Genomic DNA, 25,413 nt, shown 5'->3' with positions numbered 1-25,413 from the left:
GAAAATAATACTTTGGGAAGGAGGTGCTATAATAGAAGTATATGAAAGTTACAAAGGACACCCAAGAAAGCAGGGTTAACTCTGTTTTGGGTGATCAGGACAGCATTATGGATGAGGTGATACTAGAGTGAAATCTGGCAAGATGAACGGGGAGTTGCTAGTGGTCTGATAAACAGGGAGGGGAGTTCTAGGAAAGGGAACAGCAGTGGTGTGAAACATCAAGGAGAGTGTGCATGTGTGTGCCTGCGTGTGTATGTGTTTCGGGGAGTGACATTGGGGAAGTTGTATTGTGTGTACCTTGGCTATGGTGTTGTTGCTTTGTTGCTGTTGGAGTTGTGGCTGGAGTGGAACTGGGGACTTTCTGTGCTAAGGTTTGACTGTGTCCTGAAGGCACGTGACTTAGTCTTGGAAGTATTTTTAGCCTGGCAGTGTAGGGGTGTGTGCAGACACAGAAATAGCAAGGCACATTTTACTGTAGCGTCAGTTTACTCAGGGGGAAAAGCTCACCATTTTTATATTAAAATCAAATATTGAACTACAGAGCAAATGGATTAGTTTTATGAATTTCAAAGAGAATTTTGTCGTGCTTTGTGAGTTCCAGGCTACATCCTCAGGCCTTCAAAGGCCCAGGTTCTTTCTCCTACTTGTAGAGGTAGTTGTGTGAAAAACTGGTCAATGAGGAGTTGTTAAAAGTTATTTCTATTACCACAGAAATGATCAGATTTTTAGAAAAATGGTAGGTTGGAGTAGGGCGAGACTTACATGCAGTGAAATACATTTAGGAAACTACTGTAGTTGTTAAACTAGAAATGTTGGTATCTGAGTTGAGTCCAGCATTAGTATTGTATTTATTTGTGTTTTCCCGCAGAACCTAGTATAGTGCATTAGGTCTGCTATGAGTATTTTCTATCTTAAATAAAGATTTTATATAATTTATCAATAGTAGATATTGGGGAACTTACATACTTTTTGTGGCTTGCCTCTAAAAAAGTCAAACCAGCTGGCTCAGTTAGTAGAACATGAAAGTCTTGATTTTGGGGTCATGAGTTCAAGCCCCACACTGGGCATAGAGATTACTTAAATAAGTAAATAAATAAATTTCAAAAGATTCGTCAAATCAGCTGATAAGTTACTATGGGGTATTCAGTCATTGGATTTCTCAGTAGTGATTAGGCAATAATATGTATGAAAGGTATTTTTAATCAGAATTCAGTCTTCAAAATTTTTAAAGGTAACATATACATTTAGATATTTTAGAAATCATTAGAGTATTTATTGTCATTAATTTGGCCTGAGACCTGCTTTCAGAGTACCCGTATCTTTCCAGATGCTTCGTTTGTGACCATCTGCTCTGGTCCATCTCAGTAAGTGTATTTTTTTTTTTTGATGCTTCATGTGGTTCTCCCAGACTCAGTTGCATCATTAATGTGGTTGAGTGGAACCAAAGGTTTAAGCTGCCACAGTAGATCAAAGATGGGTTTTGGCTAGTGAAGTGTATCAAATAATGTTGATAATGTTCACTTAAAAACAAACTTGTTTCTCTTTGTAAAAGGTAAATCTTTTTTCCCCCTTCCCTTCAACAGTAAATCTTTTTTATTTCAGATTTTATTTTATTTATTTTTAAAGAATTTATTTATTCATTTGACAGAGAGAGACACAGCGAGAGAGGGAACATGAGCGGGGAGTGGGAGAGGGAGAAGCAGGCTCCCCAAGGAGCAGGGAGCCCAATGTGGAGCTTGATCCCAGGACCCTGGGATCATGACCTGAGCCAAAGGCAGATGCTTGATGACTGAGCCACCCAGGTGCCCCTATTTCAGATTTTAGAAACTTTTTAATTTTCCGGTTTTCCTCTCTTTGGAATGAGTCAAATTGGGATTGGGTAGGAAATCTGATGCCAAGAGTTAGATCCTAAAAATTAAATGAGTTTATGAAACATTAGATTATTTCTAAAAGCAGAGAAAGGTGGAATTTTCTAGAAGCACAGCAATTCTTTTTTTTTTTTTTTTCTTTAAGAGAGGGAATAGGACAGAGGGAGAGGGAGAGGGAGAAAGAGAATCTTAGGCGGGGCTTGATCTCACAGCCCTAACTAAGATCATGACTTGAGCCAACCAACACCCTGAAACACAGCAATTCTTAACCTTGTATTCATGGCTTGTCTTCAGGGGTTCCTGAACTTGCTGAAACATAATGCAAAAAGAGTGAATTTATATCTGCATTTTTCTGGGGAGAAACCCTAGGTTTTCAGGAGGGGGCTGTCTATGAATTCAAAAAAGGTTAGATATCCGGGTTAATGTTTCTTTAATACTTGTAATTCAAGAGAATCAAAAGCTTTGATATTGTTTAATTTATTCCAAGTAGTCAGCCCTTGCTCGTTTAACATTTAAGGAAAATGAGATCTAGAGAGGTTGATTGATTTGCCCAATAACACAAAATTCTCTTAATTTTTAGTCCATTTTCCTTCTTATAATCTTTTTTTTTTTTTTTAAGTGTTCTTTATTCCCCTCTACTTTCTGTTTCTCACTCCTTTACCCAGAGCAGTGATGAAAGAATAGAGTATTGCAGTTGGTATTTCTTTTTTTATAGCCCTGGGAGATATTTCTTGGTTTTATTGTAGGTTTTTTGTTTGTTTGTTTTTAAAGATTTTATTTATTTATTTGACATTGAGAGACACAGTGAGAAAGGGAACACAAGGAGGGGGACTAGGAGAGGGAAAGCAGGCTTCCCGCTGAGCAGAGAGCCCAAAGCAGGGCTCCATCCCAGTACCCGGGGATCATGACCTGAACTGAAGGCAGACGCTTAACCGACTGAACCGCACATGCTCCTGCACCTTTTTTTTTTTTTTTTTTTAAGATTTTATTTATTTGAGAGAGAGCATATGAGTGGGATGAGGGACAGAGAGAGAAGCAAACTCCCTGCTGAGCAAGGAACACAATGCAGGGCTCAATCCTGGGACTCAGGGATGATGACCCGAGCCGAAGGCAGACACTTAATTGACTGTGCCATGTAGGCAACTCTCTATTGTAGTTGTTCTATGAGAATCTTATAGGTACAGATAATTTGAAATAGCATCACATAACATTGTTTATAATTACCCAAGACCCAATCTCAATTAATAGAACTAATATAGGCAGGTCTAAGTGATTCAGTTAATAAATAAGTGGGAAAAGCAGGTTTAAGAGTAGTGAATACCATACCTTTTTGTGCTCTGGACTCCCCTGCCCCCTGTTCCATGTTTTCTTAGCATGTAAACTGCCCGTTTTCCTCTTCCCCATTCCCTTTGCTCAGATGGATAGTCAAATAAGCAGCAGTGGTTTTGATATAAGAGTTCGCTGTGCAAAGCCATGTAGAAGCAACATTATGTGGTATAAATAGCATGATGGGTTGTCTAAAAGTAAAGGCCATTAGCCAAGTATTTGTGAGATTGTGGCTTAAACTTTGAAAATGGGGTTGTATAATGAAAAGCAAAATCATTTCATGCATCAGATGCAGATTTTGGGAACTATTATTGTGTGATCTGATCTTAAATGTTTCGACAGTTGCTTGTTTGAAACTAACTTCTGGAATTGTAGTTTCTATATTTAGCTCTAGTCGGAATTTCTTCTGGAGGCTCTATTCTCCTCTAATGTATAAAACTATTATTTTCTCTCTGTTTTTCACAACTGTTTTCCTTTAATGTTCTACATACATAAAAGAATGTATTTTTTTTATTATTTATTTATTTTTTTAAAAAAGATTTTTTTTTTTAAAGATTTTATTTATTTATTTGTTAGAGAGAGAGAGAGAGAGCATGAGCACAGGCAGACAGAGTGGTAGGCAGAGGCGGAGGGAGAAGCAGGCTCCCCGCTGAGCAAGGAGCCCGATGTGGGACTCGATCCCAGGACGTTGGGATCATGACCTGAGCCGAAGGCAGCTGCTTAACCAACTGAGCCACCCAGGTGTCCCAAGAATGTATTTTTTTAAAAAGATTGATTTTAAAGACAGAGAGGGAGAGAGCTCTGGGTGGCCAGGAGGTTGGGGTGATAAGGGGCAGAGGGAGAGGGAGAGAGAAACCCAAGCAGACTCCCCATGAGTGCAGAGCCAGATGCAGGGCTCCATCTCACCACCTGAGATCATGACCCAAAAGGAAGAGTTAGATGCTTTACTGACTGTACCAGCTGGCGTTCCAAGAGTAAAAGTATTCTTCATGCATATAGAAAAATCTTTTATGGAGAAATTTTGGTTGTTCTAAAAATTGCAAAATTAACATATTAATATTACGAAATTTGATTAGTTTCCATTTGGTAAATTTAAAAGGAACTTTGTAGAAAAATTTTAAAACATCCAATTCATAAAATACATTATTTCAGAGTTATAATATGAATATATGTTTTTTGTAAAAAGTCAAGCAGTAGTTATGGTAAAAATTGAAGGTTCCCCCTCATCCTCGTTAAAAGAAAACAAACCATTTATTAAAACCATTTATTAAAGTATGAACTAAGCAATGGTTTCTTCACCCCAGTTAGTGGCTTGTGGTTTGCATTTGTTCTGCTTAAGTCTTGGTTAGGACCTTCTAACAATAGGGAATTCTTTGCAGGATATGGGGAGTAGAGCCTTCAAAATTATTCTGGAACATGTTTGCTTCATGTTCACAGATAAATAGGCTATTTCTTGCTTTATGAAAAGTACTGTTACATTATCATGTGGTATAAAATGCCTATGGGCTAAAAATTGATAAGGGGCATATCAGAGAGGCAAAATGGTCCATGCCCCACACCCCCTACTTCTTCCCAGTATTTTATACTGAAAATTCAAATGTTCAGGAAAGTTGAAAGAATTTTACCATGTGCACTTATATACCTACCATATTCTATCATTAACATTTTTCTGTGCTTCCTTTTTTATATATCCCTCTATTTTTCTGTCCATCCATCTTATTTTTTCACACATTCCAAAGTAAATTACAAACATTGATACTCTTTAAATATTTCAGCATGCATATTATTAACTGGATTTCAGTATTTGAGTGATTTCTTTAGATGTAAAATTTACAGACAGTGACAAATATAAAACTTAAAGGTATATTTGCAGAATTTTGATAAATACGTAAACCTGGGTAATTTCAGGTGACTTTTTTATTATATTAAAATATATATAATAAAATAAAATATATATTGTATTAAAATATTATGATAAAATAAATATAATAAAATATATACTAAAATAAAAATACATAACAAAATAAAAATATGTAATAAAATATATAATAAAATAAATATATATAAAATAAAATATAATAAAATATAAGATATAAAATGTATAATAGACATAAATATATATAATAAAATAACAAAAATATATAATAAAATTAAAATATATAATTAAAAGTATATAAAATATGTAAAATAAAATATATATAATAAAAACAAAATATATAATAAAATATATAATATAATACATTAAAATAAAATATAATAAAATATATAATATATAAAATAAAATTAAATGTAAAAATAACATATAGATAATATAATATAGATAATAAAAAATGCAATACATTTTAACTATTTTTAAGTGTACAGTTCAGTGGCATTAAGTACATTCATATTGTTCTACTACTGTCACCACCATCCATCGCCACCAATTTTTTCATCTTCTCATACTGAAACTCCATACCTATTGAACAGTGAGTCCCTGTTTTGTCCCAGTACCCAGCCCCTAGTAACCCCTATTCTACTTTCTGTTTTTAATGAGTTTGACTATGCTAGGTATTTCATATAAATTGAATAATGTAATATTTGTCCTTTTGTGTTTGGTTACTTTTGCTTAGTCTTTTGTTTTCAAGATTCACCCATGTTACAGCATATATCAATCAGAATTGCATTCCTTTTTAAGGCTGAATAATATGAAGTGACTTATTTTTAAGTTGCTGATGGTTTTGTGTTTCTAAGATTTATTTATTTGAGAGAGAGAGGCACAAGTGTGGTGGGGAAGGGCAGAGGCAGAAGGAAGCGGCTCAAGCAGGCTCTGTGCGGAAGGTGGTTGGGAGGGGTAGTGGTGGCTGGATCTTACCACCCTGAGATCAGGACCTGAGTTAGAGGCTTAAACGACTGCGCCACCCATGAGCCCCTGCTTTTGTATTTCTTAACTAACCTTTCTTCAAAAAAATTGCTCTATGTAACAAAGGTACCTGTGAGTATTGAGGATTGGTTATGTATTCCCCTAATACCTTCTCTCTCTCTCTTTTTTTTTTTCTTAAGATATTATTTATTTATTTGACTGAGTGAGTGAGAGAGAGAGAGAGACAGAGAGCAAGCACAAGCACCGGGAATGGCAGGCAGGGGAGAAGGAGGCTCCCCGTTGAGCAAGGAGCCTGATGTAGGGCTTGATCCCAGGACCCTGGGATCGTGACCTGAGCCCAAGGCAGAGGCTTAACCCACTGAGCCACCCAGGCGCCCTCCCCAATACCTTCTTAACCAACTGCGCCACCCTAAGAAATGTAGATATTTAGAGTCTGCAGACTTTATATTTTAGACAAAGGTCTACTTAGTGGGAAACCTACGTGGGGGTCCACAGGGGTGGAGTTAGATAACCAGTGGGCCCTGGTCTTGTGAAGAGGCAGCTTCTGCTTTGGCTCCAGGGAGCTGTGCTACTTGGGAGAGAAAACTGTTGCCCATGCTTGCAGTTTAATAAGAGAAACCAGAAAACTGGATATTTGTGTGAAGTACTTAAGATTTCTTAATGTTGGCAACTAATGTAACTAAAACAATTATACTTTGCATGCCAAAGAAAACATGTGTGGTCCAAATTCTGTCTGCCAGCCAACTGTTTATAACCTTTGCTAGTTAAGGAAAAAGTCTTTTAACTTTTCTCCTAAAAACAGTAAGTTGTGCTATTGAGTATAAAATATGTGTATTTCAGGGTAATCGTATTTTTTTTAATTTTTTTTTTTTTAAGATTTTATTTATTTATTTGACAGAGAGAGATCACAAGTAGGCAGAGAGGCAGGCAAAGAAAGAGAGAGGGAAGCAGGCTCCCTGCTGAGCAGAGAGCCTGATGCGGGGCTTGATCCCAGGACCCTGAGATCATGACCTGAGCCAAAGGCAGAGGCTTTAACGCACTGAGCCACCCAGGAGCCCCAGGGTGATTGTATTTTTGATTTAGATTCCTGAGGCTGTTTCAGAAAAGCCAAGATGGATTTGTTTTTTAATCCATTGTCAGCCTAGTTACTTTTTTTTTCCCTTAACATTACTCCTATAATCAAAAGAAATTAGGTAAATAATAAAAATTTCAAACATTTCAGAAATACATACTGTAGAAAATGAAGGCCCTCTAAGTTCCCCTTATATCATTATTTCATTTGTGTTATATAATCTTATTAAAACCACATACCACTCATTGCTTTTTCAGGGTGTGTGGATGATGATACTTGATATGTTATAACTTCATTTGTTTTTATTGCTCTAGAATTTCTGTAATGATAACTACACTTTTGAGTTTTATCATAGTTTTTAGTAGTACACCAATGCATAGAGTGTATTATGACACGTGACCTGTAAACAGTTTGATTATTATTCTTCCCAGGATTCATTAGGCATTCAAGCTCCTAATTTCACCAAAGATTCTTCATCAGAGGCGCAGTGAGGTCATGGTCTTTAGTGTCCTGAACAATACCACCACAAGGCCTTTTCCTCAATAAAGGGAAAAGGCATAGAATACACCATTGCGGGGTGCCTGGGTGGCTCAGTGGGTTAAAGCCTCTGTCTTCGGCTCAGGTCATGATCCCAGGGTCCTGGGATTGAGCCCTTCCTCGGGCTCTCTGCTCAGCAGGGAGACTGCGCCCCCCCCCAACCCCCCGTGCTCTCTCTCTGCCTGCCTCTATGCCTACTTGTGATCTCTGTCTGTGAAATAAATAAATAAAATCTTAAAAAAAAAATACACCATTGCTTTGGATATGATGTAACTTGTGTAAATTAAACATATTTCAAAGTATTTTATTTAATAGAAGATGAAACTTTGAATGTAAAATATGTCTTTGATGAATGGGACCATAAAATAAAATGTAAATTTTAGTCATTCCTAATACTGTGTTGAGAAATATGGCTCTCTAAAAAGTCTTGTATTCTGAATTGAGTTTATTCAAGAATATTTGTAAGTTCCTATCCTGAATCAACACTGTGCTCTGTGACAAGCTTATCTTCTTGCAGGAAATTAGACTTTATTTTTTATTTTATTTTGTTTTCTTAAGAATTCTATTTATTTATTTGTCAGAGAGAGAGAAAGACAGCACAAGCAGGGGGAGCAGCCAGCAGAGCTGGCAGTGGGAGAAGCAGGCTCCCTGCTGAGCAAGGAGCCCAATGTGGGACTTGATCCCAGGACCCTGGGATCATTACCTGAGCTGAAGGCAGACGCTCAACCGACTGAGCCACCCAGGCATCCTGGGCATTAGACTTTAAACAGTGAATTACGTAATTACTTCAATAAAAGTTTTACAAGGGGCTCTGAAAATGTACAGTGTGTTGCTCTAGGGGTGTGAAGGGTATATAAAGTCATCTGGGAACTCTGAGACAGTTCTCTTGAGGAAACGATACTTGAGCTGAGCTATGTAAAGATGGGTACAAATTAAATGGACAAAAGTTTGGAGATGGTGGGATAATTCCAAGTAGAATGAAATGCTGAGTGATGGTCCTGAGTGAAAGGAGCATGGATTAAAAATGAATGTGTTAGGGGCGCCTGGGTGGCTCAGTTGCTAGGCGGCTGCCTTCGGCTCAGGTCATGATCCAGGAGTCCTGGGATCAGGCACCGCATTGGGCTCCCCACTTGGTGGGAAGCCTACTTCCCCCTCTACCACTTCCCCTGCTTCTGTTCCCTCTCTTGCTGTGTCCCTCTCTGTAAAAAAAAAAAAAAAAAAAAAAAAAAAAGAGTGGGGTGGAGTGCAGAGAGCAAGGGGACGGTGTGCAGAGATCAGATCCTGAGGGGCTAGGAGACATTAAAGATTAGGTCTGCTCCTTTCTATAGTGTGACTGTAAATGTGTTGCCCAAACCAGGCCATTTGAGAATAAAAGTCAGCACCATTAATAATATAAATAAGTAAATAAGTGTATGTATTATATATTTATAAAAACAGATTTTTATAATGCTTTTACTTGGACACTAGTCACTTCCCAATGTAGCAACACGATGTGGAATTTTTGCAGCAACCTTGCTGTGAAAGATGACTCTACATTAGCATATACTGACTCTATGATAAGATCATTGAAGGTGGGGCGCCTGGGTAGCTCAGCTGGTTAAGTGTCTGCCTCCTGATTTTAGCTCAAGTCATGATCTCAGGGTTGTGAGTGTGAGCCCCAGGTTGGGCTCTGTGCTGCATGAGGAGCCTGCTTGAGATTCTCTCTCTGTGCACCCGCCACTCCCACTCATGCCCCCCTCCCCCCAAAAAGATCATCGAAGACAATTTTAGTGTAATTTTGGCCACTGGCTAATTTCATAACCCTGAGTATTCTAGGACTCAATATGTTTTAGTTTTCCCCGCTTTTGTTTTGAATTTTCCTTTAAAAAATGTATTTTCTTTAAACATTTTTTTTTACATAGGCTCCATGCCCAGTGTGTAGCCCAGCACAGGTTTGAATTCATCACCCCGAGGTCAAGACCTGTGAGCTGAGACCAAGAGTTGGATGCTTAACTGAGCCACCCTGGTGCCCCTAAAAAATATATTACCAACATTTCAAACATAAAAAACAAACTGGTGTAGTGAATTCAATATCCTCATCACCAAGTTTTAGTAATTATTAAAATAATTATTAAATTAGTATTATTTATGCCTCTTTCCACTCTTTCATCCCGTGGATTATTTTGGAGTAATTCCAGATGACATATTTTGTTTGTAAATATCTGTGTATGTCTCAAAAAGATAAGAAAAATTATGAAAGCAAAAACATTAACATCAATTTCTTAATATCATCAAGCATTTGTTATATAATTATTATTTACTAATTTTCTCATAAATTAAAAATTTTTTCTTCATTTAAATCAGAATCCAAATAAGATCTGTATCTTATAACTAATTACTATATCTTTTAGGTCTTTAACGAAGTTCTCCTCCATATTTTCTTTCAAAATTTTTTTTAAAAAATTTTGTTTTCGTTTTTTTGCAAGTACAGAATGTTCATGCTACAGTTTCCTCCATTCTGCACTTACGCTGATTGTGTTTCTGTGGTGATGTTTAACACGTTCCTTTGTCCTTTGTATTTTCTGTAAATTGATTACATGGAAAGCAGTGGGTCTCAACATGGGTGTTGGCAATTTGCAGTTTGGTGGGTAGAGGCCAGGGTTGCTGCTAAACATGATACATTGTCCAGGAGGCCCCCACAACAAAGAATTATCTAGCTTAAAATGGTGCTGTTAAACACTATGGTTGAGACTCTATGATCTAGAGACTATCAGCTTCAGGTTTAATTATTTTTGGTCTAGTTCTTTCTCTTTTTGTGATTTTAGGAAGTGATTGCTTATTGCCCAGGTCCATTCATTTATTAGGGATTCACAAAAGGGTAGTATTCTAATTCTATCATTCCTTCCTTCTTTCTTTATTGTCTGGAATACCTCTGAAAGGGAAACTTCCCTTTTTTAATTATTTGGTTATCCCCTATAGCATATAGTAAAGACAGGTTAAATGCCTGATATTTTCCTTTCTTTACCAACCAGTAACATTTTATATATTATTCCAGGTTGATCTCCTATCAAGAGTTCTTGGCATTTGAATCTGTTTTATGTGCTCCAGATTCTATGTTCATAGTGGCTTTCCAATTGTTTGACAAGAGTGGAAATGGAGAGGTGACATTTGGTAAGGAAAAAAAAAGATTATAAGTGATAAGTGAAGTCAGTAAGGCTGGTCTAGTCTTTAAATGCTAAATCTAGTAACTGCATATAGATTGCTGCTTATTTAGGAGCTAGTCAATAAGTGAAGTATTAATTTCCTAAAAGAATTACATAGATAAAATTAAAATGGTGTATTTCCTTCAAAACTTTAGACTATTGCAAAAAAGTAAGGAATCTAGGAATGCCTTTGCTCATTGAGTCATTGAAACTTTACATTCCTAAAATAGGTGGTATAAAATTTTCTTGTTCTGGGCTAGCCTGGGCAAAATTCTTTATGAAACAGACTGTGAACAACATGGAATAATCATGTCATTCTTTAAGGAATTTTTGGGTAGAGAGTGCAGAGCTTTTCAATAGTAGTCTGGAAAATTGCTGCTCTGTCATTGCAGCACCAAGAATGGAACCGAAGGAGGGAGTTAAGAATAGTTAGCATTCTCTAAATCCCCATTATAGATTTTTGATTTTAGGAAACAAGCCTAGTACGTTGAAATTGAAATCTGTATTAAATGTAAAATTGATATAAACCCTTTGGTAGACACATAATTTAGCGCAACGTCATTGTTTGACAAGCATATAAACTGGAATTTCTATCTGTAGCCGTGTGTTAGTTTTTAAAGATGCTTATTTGTGGAAATTAGTTTGTGTTTAAAGTATCTGCGAATTTTTCTGACAACAGGCTTTTCAATGAAAACAATGCAGTGTTTTCAAGGATCTTGAACTCTCTTCCCTTTTTTTTTTTACATTTACACTTTTTATTATAGTAAACACATAAAATCTTAACCATTTTTCAGCATACAATTCAGTAGTGTTGAGTATATTCATGTTGTTGTGAAACAGATTTCCAGAACTTTTGCACCTTGTAAAGCTGAATTTTAGCCCTTTTATGGTGTGACTTAGCATCAATATGTGGTAGAAAAACTCTTGAAAATCAGGCTTTCCCTGACTATAGTGCTAAATATTTATTTACTGCAGTATTTGTTATATAAAAAACATCTTTCAGTTAAAATCAAAGGAAGAAGTATCACTGCCATGGAAATAATGATGAGGAAGTATAGGTATTCAGAAGGACCAGTGGTGCCTTTACTTTTATTTTAGTGGGCACATTTTCTAGTTTGGCATTGACCTTTTCCTTTTGCCCATTGACCTGTTATTTTCTGTATAAGAAGATTTTCCCAAATAAACACCAGTGCAGACAGAACTCCTCGGGTTTTTGCATCTGTCTTGGCATGCTTCCTGCTTTGGTGCAAGCTCTGGCCATTCTTCTTCCTAAAGGCTGACTTTCCCCAGAAGTACCTAGATTCTGTAGTTTGAAGTATAAAACCTTTATCATGTCATCATTCAGTATTAACCTAGGACCACTAATAATGCTGCATTTTCTATTTTCAGTAGGTATCACACATTCTCACATGTCTCACTTTCAACTGTTGTGTAGCAGTTCTTGGGAAATACTTTGATACAAATATCTGCATTAGGGACAGCATACCTGTGGTTCTAACATGTGTCCATTGTTTAAGAATTAGATTTCGGAAAACCAAATTGTGGTTTCTTTTGTCCCTCCTACCTTGGTATCTTGGTTCTTTGTGTCTCCTCCATTTGCTTTTTCCAATTTTATTTTAAAAAGCAAGTTGCTCAAGTCAGTTCATCCAATAGAACAATAGAGACTCATGCCAGTGTTGATTAGTAGATTAATTAACTAATGAAATAGATGATTTCAAATAAATGTGTTTATAAACACATTTTTTTCATGCAAATGAAAGCTTGGAGTTATTAGATCCCAACTTTAGCATTTTAAAGATCTTTGTTTTCCCCCAGACCATGATATAAGGTTAGAATTTTAAGAAAATATAATTAAGATTAAAAGCCAAACAAATCACTTTCCATTGTTATAACACCTGATATGAACTGAAGAACATATAAATCCTCCAAAATTCTGTTTTCATTCTTTTGCTAATCTAGAGATAGGAAGATTCTTATGGAATAATACACAGCTGAACGCCCTTTTCTTTTTTTTTTTTTTTAAGATTTTATTTATTTATTTATTTATCTGAAAGGCAGAAATCACAAGGAGGCAGAGGCAGGCAGAGAGAGAGAGAGGGAAGCAGGCTCCCTGCTGAGCAGAGAACCCGATGCGGGACTCGATCCCAGGACCCCGAGATCATGACCTGAGCCGAAGGCAGCGGCTTAACCCACTGAGCCACCCAGGCGCCCTGAACACCCTTTTCAACATTGTTCTTGGAGTCCCTGGCCAGCTGGATGGTTGTCTTGATGTTCACATATTTCCTGAGACTTTGACCATTTTCCTTTCCTGCCTTGCCTCCCTAGTTTTAAGGATCCATTTTGGACAAATTTTCTTAAATAAAAATTATAATGAAGGAGAGAAAGTTTAATTTTATATTCTTAGGAGGAAAAGCATTGAAACTGTTACAAATGCCATTTAACGAGATTTTTAAGGCCTACTCATTACAGGCTGTTTTCAAGACGACAGAATTTCAGCATAAGGAAATAATTAACTTGGAGTTTATTTTTATAGGATTTTGGATCTGTGATAAAGGTCAGTTTTCATGTTTGTATCCACTTAATAAAATGAATTATGCTTATTTTTAAATAAATGCTAAAGTAAAAGGAAATTTTAGATCCATAATAACTCTAAATTCTTTTCAACTAAATGGCCTTATGTTTTCTAGTTTGGAGCTTGTTTATAGTTTTCTCTTGAGCACATCAGGAGAGAAAGGTGGGAGAGAATATTGGATGTCAGGTGTAATGGAGTGGAGAAAACTGTTATGCCATTGATATCTTGTGGACTATGATGATGTTATCTGTGTATTTGTATATATTGTTCTCATCTATGCTTTTGTTTTTTTAGATATGTTTTTTAATACACATCAGATTAGATACTTAAACTGTGTGCATTTTTTAGAAGTATTTATATAAATAGAAATATTGAACAACCTTTACTTGAGTGCTGGAAAAATTTTTATTTTTTTAATTTTTAGAGATGCCTCTACTTTGGGGAGAGGACTTATATTGAGACTTTGGTTATCCATTGCAGAATATGCACGCTCAGGAGAGGGTTCTGGAGTTTTTAAAAGAGTGAATAAAACCATTAGTTGTTTCCTCTTTGTTCTTCCAGTAAAACTTCTAATGCATGCTGTGGATGATTACTTACTGGTTTGTGTATCTGTTACTGCCTGGTGTCATGAGCCTTGTAGAGGCTGCTGCATGCCTGGTGTTTGCTAGATACATTGCAAAATTGCCTTGGTCTCTCTGCCAGCCACTAGTGTACTGGATATTCTGCTCGGAAGCATTAGGTTGAGGTAACCTACATAACCAAGTATACACTACCTTGTGTTGTCAGTAGCTGTCATGCATTCGTCCCACATTTAAAAAATCAAAGCCTATTGCTTTAACAAAGATGGAATCCTTCTAAAAAAATGAAACCCAAACTCCTATTGACTAATAAATGAATATAAGATATGTTACAGAGTCTAAGTTTTCTACTGAAATCTCACCAACATTGTGTTCCAAACTGCTTGCCTAGGAATGGGAACTCTCCAAAGTAAATTTTTTTCAAGGGCCTATCTTCATCTCCCTACTGTAAAACCCTCAAAAAGCAGAGATTCCTTTTGATTTCATACTGTGTTTCATTGTCATTAGATATAAGAAATAAATATGTGTTCCATTTGTGCCTCTTTTTCCATGAAGGGAAGAACAGATTGGGTTTGGTTTAGGCATTACCACAGCTGTTACTAAAGGTTCAGGAGGTGGAAATCTAGATATGAAAGATGTACCTTCTCTCACTGGAAACAAAGCTGTAGACTTGGAGTAATATGAAAATCTAATAGTAACAAATACCTACTTTAATCTGGTAAGAATTAGAGCTGCACTTGGATGTTCAGATTAAATCAGGAAGAATTTTGAGATTTCTTTCAGATACTGCAGAGATGGTAATATTAATACTCAAGGCTACTAGAGTAGCTTAGAATTAGAGGCAAAAAAAAAAAAAAAAGGATATGCCATATGGTGATAGACTCTTGAAGCATCTAGTTTCTATAGTAATAGATGCTCTTTAAATATAAACTTATCCTTCCTGAGAAGTGGACCTTCACATGTATTTGGCAGGAAGACTACTCTACTGACTGATTGTCTGGTAGTCCCTTCTGGAGGTAGGTAAAGGGTTAATAGAAATACTTTCTTGCTTGGAAAAACAGAGGAAGTTGCCTAGGAAACTAATGCCCTACCTGGAAGTAGAGCCTAGCAGTGTGGGACTGAGTCTACATGCTATATTGGTTGGGACTTTCTCTGCTAAGTTCCTGTTGTTGAATTTTTTTGTTGTTGTTGTTTGTTTTCCTTTGTTTTCTTTTTTGGTCTCTTAGTTGTTCCTCTTCTTTCTCCCCAAGTTTTCCTTCAAAAACTCTTTACTTCCACAAGTCTCACCATTGTTTTTGTTCAGTTATACACAAGGAATTCATTGTTTTGGTGGGAGTCCTTCTAAAAGCCTCTCTGACTTCACTTTAAGAACTGTGCAGGTGAAACTCAGCTATTGAGGACTTTTTCCCCCCACTGACAATAAAAATGTTTGGTCTCGAGCCTATTAAGTTGGAAGCAGTGGCTCCTGCTGGGCTGGAATCCTTGGAATCAGGATGTCGTTGGGCTGATGGTAGGTGGGCTGTGTCACAGGGCTGATGGCTTGTATACCTACAGGAGGAGTTCTCTGGCCACACCGTTGGTACAGCAGCTCCTTCCAGGCTCATTCATGGAACAGGCATGGTGGCAGTCTTGGAGAAGAGTGCCAGCCCCGGTCAGAGGTAATTTTGTATTGCAGAAAGGTGAACAAGACCAGTAGGAAGCCCCATAAGGACCAGGGGAGGGATGAGGGTGGATGAGACGGGGAGACACGGTGTGGGCTGCTGGGGAAATTAAAACCTCTATTAAGACATATTTACATGATATATATGCTTCAATGTGTGTTTCATCTAGTCCTATCATCATAAGTGACTGATACAGCTAAACTGACTAATGTTACACGTCTGTGAACATTTTTACTTAATCACAGTTGTCACCATTACCTGCCCTCCTTTCCTTTGAGCAAAGAGAACATAATGACAGGCGACTTTTGTGTCTGGCCCCAATTCCATTTTCAGAGGAATTATAAACCATCTCTTTCATAAGCCCATGCTCTGCAGGAAGTGAAAAAGTGGTCTATTGTTTTCTATATGTCAGAAAACGAATGGATTCCTATATCCCATAGCAAAACCGGGCTAGTATAAAACACTAGATCATGATCTTGCTGCCTAAGATGTGACTGTCATAGCTCTTTCATCTAGGCCGGAGCTATGGCCACTCAAATAGTACTCCAAGGAGTGCTGCCTAGAGCCAAAGACCCTTGTTTGCCACTGGAAAGACGGGATTCTCTCTGGGGGGAAAACTTTCTGTGCAGTTTCAGTTAGTTGCCCTGGGAATATTTGAGATTATTGGGGTTCTCTTTCATGTCACACAGAACTTGATAAAATTGGGTAAGATAAGAACATCATCTCTTTGAGCTATTGCCTCACACAAGTAGAAACTCTCCAGTTCTGGAGCTTTTGTATAACTTTTTTTTTTTTTTTGGATAAGTGCATCCTGGTAAAGTGGTGATTATGAATTGGACCTTAAAACAATAGTTGTACTAATTATTTTTGTAAGCTTCCTGAATTAGCTTTAGGCAGCTGGTAGTGAAAATAATAACAGAAGGGAAGTGGGACACATCAAGAGGTGCCAAAGTAGGTTGGAAATTTTGTTATTCCTAGTAACTATAGTTGTAGCCTGTGACATAGTTAAAATAATTAAAAGTGTCGGGTGGGGGTGGTTAATAAAATACAGCACATATTAGTGGTCATAATAAAACCACATACAAAGTGTGAGAAGTAGGAAATGTTGAAACAAGTACTCATGGAAAAGGACACTTCAATATTTGGGGAGATTACTATGAGTAATTTAAGCTACCACTTTAATTGTTTCAAAGATATTCTAACAGCTTGTTTGGAGGTTGTTAGGAAGTTTACAAAACAGGACTTTAGTTAAAGTTTTTATTATGGAACTTTTTTTGAGTGTAAGTCAGACATTGTAACTTTGGTTCGTAAGTATCCATTTTGTGATTGTAGAAAACAGTTTCATAATTAAGTAAATTTTTGTAGTTTGAAAGCTTTTGAATCTTTGATTGTATTTGATTAGTTTCACACTAATATTCTAATATTTTCTGATCATATAAAGGGAATTCAGTTTTATTCCACCATTATATAAAACTTCTCTAGATAGTATTATGTGCATTTCTTATCAACTCTTATAGTTGAGTTTTAGGACTTGTGACCTTTAAAATAAAGGTTATCATAAAGTAACTTATTCCCTTTCATACACTTAATATTTAAAATAAATATATATATTAAGTTATTCTCTTTTTTAAAAGATTTTATTTATTTATTTGAGAGAGAATGAAAGAGAGAGCATGAGAGGGAAGAGTTTCAGAGGGAGAAGAGTCCTTGCTGAGCAGGGAGCCAGATGCAGGACTCAGTCCTGGGACTCTAGGATCATGACCTGAGCCGAAGGCAGTCGCTCAACCAACTGAGCCACCCAGGCATCCATAACTTAAGTTATTCTGTTCTGCTTTCCATTAATTTTTTCATGTTTCCTTAGTTTAACACTCAGACCTTAAATATAAGAAATCAATGTGATTAATTTGGGAATAGAGCAGCTGGTTAATTAAAGATCATAAAAAATCTTCACTGATCTCCCATATTTGGCTCTAAATATTTTTTGTAACCCTTATTATTTTAACTATCTTACAAATTTTAGCATATTTTACAACTGTTGAAATGTGATGTAGGTTTAAGGGTGAACTTTTGTATTGATTAAAAGCCAGGATCCCATGAATTGCTACTGAGTTAATTTTTTTTTTGTTTTTAGAAACAAAAACCCATATATTTAATATGGGTTTATGGAAGGTGAAAATAATTTAACATGGTTTGTAAACTCTGACACAGTGTTGCTAATTAGGCAAGAAATAAATGTTACATTCCATCTGAAAGGAAAGATGAGAATCCCATCTCCCCAGTGACATCCAATGCCTTCTTCCAACTTACTGATAGCTGTGACCTATTCGGAGCTGTTACATTGAGTCCAGACTGGTAGGATTTCCAGTTCCGGATTCTTCCACCTTCTTATTCTCCCAACAGCAATGCTTTTATCAAGAAAAAAAGGTATATAAAACTAAAGGGAATCCATTAAACCATTTACAATGTGAGATTGGTATCTTATTCAAAGAATTTGCAGAAATTAGAGAAAAGAGCATAGTTGGAGATTATAAAACATTGAACTTCCACTAATTAGTAAAATTGATAGCTATGGATGGTAAAACACTTCCACTAATACAATTGGCATAAACTTGAAAATAATTTTTGTTCTTAAGACATCAGTAAAACAGGCTTCCTGCTTTCTTAACTTTGCTAATGATTCTTTTTTCCTTTTTTTTTTTTTTTTTGGCATGAGCTTCTGAATTAGGCTATCCAGTCTATGCTTGTTAAAGTACCAGTCATTCGTGAATTGACTTTTATTGTAAGTGTAGAACTGTGTAAGAAAGTGACTGACGTTGTTAGTGCATGAAGACAAGCTGTCAGAGGGTTTTGGTTGTATGTTACACAGCTTGACTTGTTCCTATCTAAAAGTTAGTGTACTGTGTTTAGTCCTTCTTTATTTAAAAGTGAATCACTAATTTCACTTATCTTAAAATATTTTTAATAGTTGGGACTAATAATCATGCTTTTTATGGGGATTTTGAAGCTTTGTGTCAAGACCATATTTTTGACAATATCAGAAGCTTTTAATAAGGTGCTTGCTGCTGAGCTAATGATATGCTTTTGGTAGTATTTCTTATACCTATCTTCAATAGACATTCAGGCTAGTGTGAATGTAATAATCAAGCCTCAATCAAACCATACTTAGTATGACAAATATTGCATTATACTGTAATTTAGGTATTCATGCTTCTGATAAAGGGCTTAATTCGACTCCTTGAGGAATCGGGAAAACACTATTGATTTTTTACTGGAATGCAAAGTAGCAGCCATTTGTAGTGCAAGATATAAATCACTTCCTAATTAAAATAAAATCAGGAGAAATTAAGAATCTCATGGCCTTATATGTAATGGTACACAATCTTAAGTGTAAAATTATATTTTGTATCAATTGTGTTCCTGTGCATGGGTTTCTGGGCACAAAAAATTTTTCAGCTTATCTTAATAGAAGCAGATAATATTGACTTGAAATTTCTCTTAATTTCTTTCTGTAGGAACATTGCAGTGGACTAAACTACTTACTCCAGATATAATTTATTTATTTTTGTTTTCCCTTTTAAGAAAATGTCAAAGAAATATTTGGACAAACTATTATTCATCATCATATCCCTTTTAACTGGGACTGTGAATTTATCCGACTGCATTTTGGGCATAATCGGAAGAAGCATCTTAACTACACAGAATTCACACAGTTTCTCCAGGTGAGCTTAGTTTTCATAACTGGTATAATACACGTCATTTCTCTTCCATTTCCTTCCTTTTTAGTTTTATTACCAAAAATAGCAATTCCTTGTGGCATTACATGCCCATTTTTCATTTCCCACTCCTAGAGGCAACTTTTTAAAACTCCTATAATTGTTTCTTTTGGTGATTACTTCCATAGCTTTAAATAATAAACCCACGTTGGCACTTCTACTTTTTTAAAATCTCTTTTTTTAATTGAAGTATAGTTCACACACAATGTTAAATTAGTTTCAGGTGAACAACATGGTGATTGCCTATTCTGTGCTCACCACAAGTGTACCTACTGTCTGTCCCCATACAATGCTGCTGTAGTACTGTGCATTATATTCCCTATGCAGTGCCTTTCATCCCCGACTTATTCATGCCATAAATGGAAACCGGTACACCCCTCTTTCCTTCACCCATTTTGCCCATCCCCCACATACTTCTCCTCTGACAACCACTAGTTCTCTGTATTTATGGGTCTGTTTCTGCTTTGTTTATTTGTTTTATTTTTTAGGTTCCACATATAAGTAAAATCATATGGTATTTGTCTTTGTCTGACTTACTTCAGTTAGCATAATACCCTCTAGGTCTGTCACTACTGCTGTAAATGGCAGGATCTCATTTTTTTTTTTAATGGCTAAGTAATATTCCATTGTATGTATACCACATCTTCCTTATTCATGTATCAAGGGATACTTGGGTTGCTTCCAGGTATCTTGGCTATTGTAAATAAAGTTGCAATAAACATAGGGGTTCACATATCTTTTCAAATTAGTGTTTTCATTTTCTTTGGGTAAATACCAAGTAGTGGAATTATTGGATTGTATGGTGCTTCTGTCTTTAATTAACAGGAGCCTCCATGCTGTTTTTGTACAGTGGCTGCACCAATTTGCATTCCCACCAACAGAGCCTGAGGGTTCCCTTTCTCCACATTCTCAACAATACTTGTGATTTCTTATGTTTCTAATACTAGCCATTCTAGTAGATGTGAGGTAATATCTCATTGTGTGTGTGTGTGTGTGTGTGTGTGTGTGTGTGTGTGTGTTTTAAAGAGTTATTTATTTATTTTAGAGAGAGAGCATGGTGGGATAGAGGGGCACAGGGAGAAAGTGAGAGTGTCTTAAGCAGACTCTGAGCTGAGCAGAGCCCAACACAGGGCTCAATCCTGAGATCACAACCTGAACTGAAACCAAGAGTTGGTTGCTTAATGGACTGTGTTGGCCATCTAGATGTTGTCTTGGAAAAATGTGTGTTCATCTCCTCTGCCTGTTTTTCTGCAAATATTTTCTCCCATTAACTACATTATCTTTTTCTTTTGCTGATGGTTTCCTTTGCTGTGCAAAAGCTTTTTATTTTGGTGTAGTCCCAACAGTTTACTTTTGATTTTGTTTCCCTTGCCTCAGGAGACATATTTAGAGAAATGTTGCTAAGGCCAATGTCAGTGAGATTCCTGCCTATGTTTTCTCCTAGGGGTTTCACGGTCTCAGGTCTTATATTTAGGTCTTTAATCCATTTTAAGTTTATTTTTGTGTGTAGTGTAAGAAAGTGGTCCAGTGTCATTCTTTTGCATAGTTTTGTCCAGTTTCCTAGCACCATTTATAGAAGAGACTGTCTTTTCCTCATAATATATTCTTTCCTGTTTTGTTGTACGTTAATTGACCATATAATTGTGGGTTCATTTCTACGCTCTCTGTTCTGTTTCATTGATCTATGTGTATTTTTGTGCCAGTACCACACTGTTTTGATTACTAGAGCTTTGTAGTATATCTTGAAATCTGGGACTGTCGTACCTCCAGCTTTATTATTCTTTCTCAAGATTGCATGGCTATATGGGGTCTTCTGTGGTTTTGTACTCTACTTTAAAAATGTTCACTTTTAGGTGTTTTTCATTGAATTTGAACTGTAGAAGATTAGGAGCTGATTCTTTCACCCCTCTCTATCCCACAGACCTGGATACTTTTTGTCTCCATCACCCATATAATTATGTTATGATTCTGCTTAGATCAGTAATCATATTTTAATTACGATAATTTTATAAATACTATGCATGACTAATATGATTACTTTTCTTAGGATTTCTAGTTCTTCTTATTTGTTTAGTTTTCTATGTATTAATGCTAATTCATTCTTAAATTTTGCCTCAGTTATTAACATCTCATTTTAATATATTTACAACATTAGGTGTTCATTCTATCAATTTTGTCTTGGAGCTCTCTAGGAGCTTTTTCTTTTTTAAAAAATCCAGGTAAAATTCACTTAACATAAAATTAACCATGTAAAAGTGCATGATTTAGTAGCATTTAGTACAATCCACAGCGTTGTGCAACTACCACCTTTGTCTTATTCCCAAACCTTTCATTACCAGAAAAACCCCTCTGTACTCATTAAGCAGTCACTCCTCATTCCTGTTTCTCCTCAGCTCCTGGCAGCCACCAAACTACCTTCGCCTCTGTGGATTTACTTCCTCTGCATAGTGCATATGCAGTAGCCCCCCCACATTATTTATAGTTTTGCTTTTTGCGGTTTCAGTGTACCTGCGGTCAGCCGCGGTCCAGAAGCAGATAATCCCCCTTCTGATGTATCATCAGAAGTTCAGTAGTAGCCTAATGCTATGTCACAATGCTCACACCATTCACCTAACTTCATCTTATCACTTAGGCATTTTATCACCTCAAGTTATCACAAGAAGAAGGGTGAGTACAGTACCATAAGATATTTGAAGAGGACAAGAGAGAAAGAAACCACATTCACATAACTTTTATTGCAATGTAATGTTATAATTATTCTGTTTTATCATTATTTTAGTGATTACTGTTAATCTCTTACTATGTCCAATTTAGGAATTAAACTTCATTGTATGTATGTATGTATGGGGGAAAAACAGTATATATAGGGTTTAGTTCTATGTGCAGTGTCAGGCATCCATTTAGGGGTCTTAGATAAAGACCCATGGATAAAGGAGGACCAATGCTGGTGGAATTATACAATATGACTTTTTATGTCTGGCCTTTTCTCACTTCGCATAATGTTTTCGAGGATTATCCATGTTGTAGCATGTATTACTACCTTACTCCTTTTTACAGTTGAATAATATTCCATTGCATACATATACAATATTTTGTCTGTCCATTCATCAGTTGATGGACACTTGGGTTGTTCTCACCTCACCTCTTGGCACTTGTGAACATTGGAGTACATGTATTTGTTTGAATACCTGTTTCCAAATCTTTTGAGTATATCCCTAGATATGAAATTGCTGTCACATAATTTTATCTTTAACTTTTTGAAGAATTGCCAGACTGTTTTCCACAGCCCCTGCACCATTTTCTTGGAACTTTCTCACCTGCTTCATGGTTGCAGGCTAGCGTTTGTACTTTTTGCGTAGCTGTGAGTCTGTCCGTCTGTCATCTACCTTCACCATGGAAAATCCATTTGTTTTTCTTTTATGTTGACTCTCCTGTTTTTTGTATTCCATCTCTTCCTTTATTCTTTTTGGTGGAATGCTTCCTGCAAGGGCTTCTTGAGGAAAGTAAAATAATTTTTTTGTGAGACTTTCCATATCGGAAAAACTCTGCACTGTTTACACTTAGTATGATTGGGTATAGAATTCTTTTTTTTTTTTTTAAGATTTTATTTAGTTATTAGAGAAGGATTGAAAGAGGGGCAGGAAGGAGAAGCACTCCCCACTGAACAGAGAGCCAATGTGGGGCTCGATCCCAGCACCCTGGGATCATGACCTGAGCCTTAATTAGATGCTTAACTGACTGAGCCACTCAGGTGCCTGATTGGGTATAGAATTCTACTAGGAATTATTTTCCTCCTAATTTTGAAAACATTTCTCTTTTATTTTCTTGCTTCCTGTTTTGCCACTGAAAAATCCAGTGCCAGTCTCATTCTTGATTCTGTTTTGAAACATTTATTCATTCTGGAAGGTTTTTTTTTCCTTTTCTTCAGTATGTTGAAATTTCATGATGATATTCCTTGGTGCGGGGCATTCAGTGGGCTCTTTGAATTAGAAAACTTTTGTCCCTCAATTCTTGAAAATATTCTTTTGTTTTGTTTTATTTTTAAAGATTTTATTTATTTAACAGAGAAAGAGAGATCACAAGTATGCAGAGTGGCAGGCAGAGAGAGAGGGGAAGCAGGCTCCCTGCTAAGCAGAGAGCCCAATGCAGGGCTCAATCCCAGGACCCAGAGATCATGACCTGAGCCCAAGGCAGAGGCTTAACCCACTGAGCCACCCAGGCGCCCCTTGAAAATATTCTCATTACTTTTCTTATTTATTTTCTTTCTTTTATTTAATATGGTAAGCATATTGAATGTATGATTTAGTTTTTTCTTCTCTTCTACTTTTGAACATTTTATTAAGTTCTAATTTTGTTACATTTCAAATTTTCAGTTAAAAACTGAATATTCCTTTCTGAATATTCCTTTTTAAAAAATAGCATATTCTCTTTTCATGGATGTGCTATACTTCTCCCTTTTCCAAAGATATTGAAGGCAGGTGTTTTCTTCCTTCCCCTGTGAAATGTCTGTTTTCTCCAAGTTTCTTTTTCTTTGTTTGTATTTCTTTGTTTGGCTTTACTCATGTCTGATTGTCATTGGACTTCTGCTCATATTTAAGATTAAGGCTTATTGAGTTCATGGTACTACTTTATTAACTCTTGACCTTATTGTAAAGTTCGCTGGCTGGGCTGTTCTTTTGGGGTCCCTCTAATGTCTGTATGTTCAGGTCTTTTCTTTTGCATCCCACCTGGAATATTCAGTCTGGCTTTTGACATTCTGGTTGCTGAATAAGAGAGGAGGGCTGGAGGTCTCAACATTCAGTATGGAGATGGACTTTCATTGACTTACCTCTTTTCAACTGCACCTGGTCTCCCCTAGTCTGAAGAGCCTCTGTTACATTCTCAAGGCAGTGAACCTCTAGTCTTCTCCCAGGCTTGGGAAAGGGCAGAATCCTGGCTACAGTGAAGCAATGCAGGTGACTAACTGCATTTTAAATAGACTTCCCTCTAAACCTCCTATCTGTAGTTCCACTTTCACTGTCACTTCTGCAGGTACTAGTGTAGCCAATTCCTGAGTGTTTTGGGGGGTCTTGGATTTGAGGAGTCTTAGTCATTGAATTGCTTTTTGGCTTTTTCCATGTCCAGTTTTCTTGAGTCTGCTTATCTGTCACTTGCCTTTCTGCTCTCTAATCTTAAAAATGTAGTTGCTATCTTCTTTTCTGTTCTCTTTGTCCTTGAGTGTCTGTTTTTAGTTCCTTTTCTGTGATTTTAGCAAAGAGTGGAGTTTTAGAAGACACCAGAGTTACATTACTAGTCATTCTCATTCACTGCCACAGTTTCTGAAGCTCAGCTGTTTTCATCTCATAGTTAGATGAAATACATTTTAACATGAGCATAACTTCGTTTTTTTACCCTTTCCTTCAGTTCCCCTATCCACACTTGAAATCTGAAAGTGGACTTGTTTTATTTTTTATTTATTAGAGTATCTTTATCTTTTAAGATTGAAGTGTCTTTTTAGAGTATCTTTAGATATTTTATCTTTTATAAGCCTAGGATATTGTTTTTCTTTATGCACATGATCACAGTTTGAACACTATATCCTGTAGGTGTGGTTGTTTGTAGAACCCAGTGCTTGTTCTAACACTTGCACATTTAGTGCCTATCTGACTGACACTGTAAAATGCGCAAACTGGAAAAGTTGAAAATATTATTTATTTGAGACATGATTATTTAAAAAAGGAAATGATCCCTGAAACTAAAACTACACTATACGAATTTGAATTTATATAAAATATTGAAAGAAAAAAAATAAAATTAAGAAGGAAATGTTCTTCCAACTCGTGTTTTTTAAGGTTTCTCTAAAGATGGTTTGTTCTTGTCTTTGGTTCCCTCACATTTATTAAGGAATATCTAATTCTACCCTGATACATTACTTATACTACATAAACTGGAGAGCTTTAGATAGGAACCTTCTTTTTTTCCCCTTTGTTTTGCTTCTCATT

General features: G+C 36.3%; 1 protein-coding gene across 2 annotated transcripts in view; it reads left to right on the top strand.

The window, feature by feature from the left end:
• The window catches only part of LOC111145265 (solute carrier family 25 member 12), a 104,443-nt gene that overhangs the window by 21,463 nt on the left and 57,567 nt on the right, over nucleotides 1-25,413 (top strand). For both annotated transcript variants that reach the window (XM_022500075.1, XM_022500083.1), the window contains 2 exons: nucleotides 10,701-10,816; nucleotides 19,239-19,378. In XM_022500075.1, coding sequence (XP_022355783.1) covers nucleotides 10,701-10,816; nucleotides 19,239-19,378 — 256 coding nt within the window. The remainder of the gene's footprint in view (nucleotides 1-10,700; nucleotides 10,817-19,238; nucleotides 19,379-25,413) is intronic.

Source organism: Enhydra lutris, unplaced genomic scaffold (assembly GCF_002288905.1).
Source record: "Enhydra lutris kenyoni isolate GAN:26980312 unplaced genomic scaffold, ASM228890v2 scaffoldscaffold1, whole genome shotgun sequence".
NCBI classification, from domain to species: domain Eukaryota; kingdom Metazoa; phylum Chordata; class Mammalia; order Carnivora; family Mustelidae; genus Enhydra; species Enhydra lutris.
Note: the sequence above shows the minus strand (reverse complement) of the source record. Positions and strands in the feature narration are given on the sequence as shown.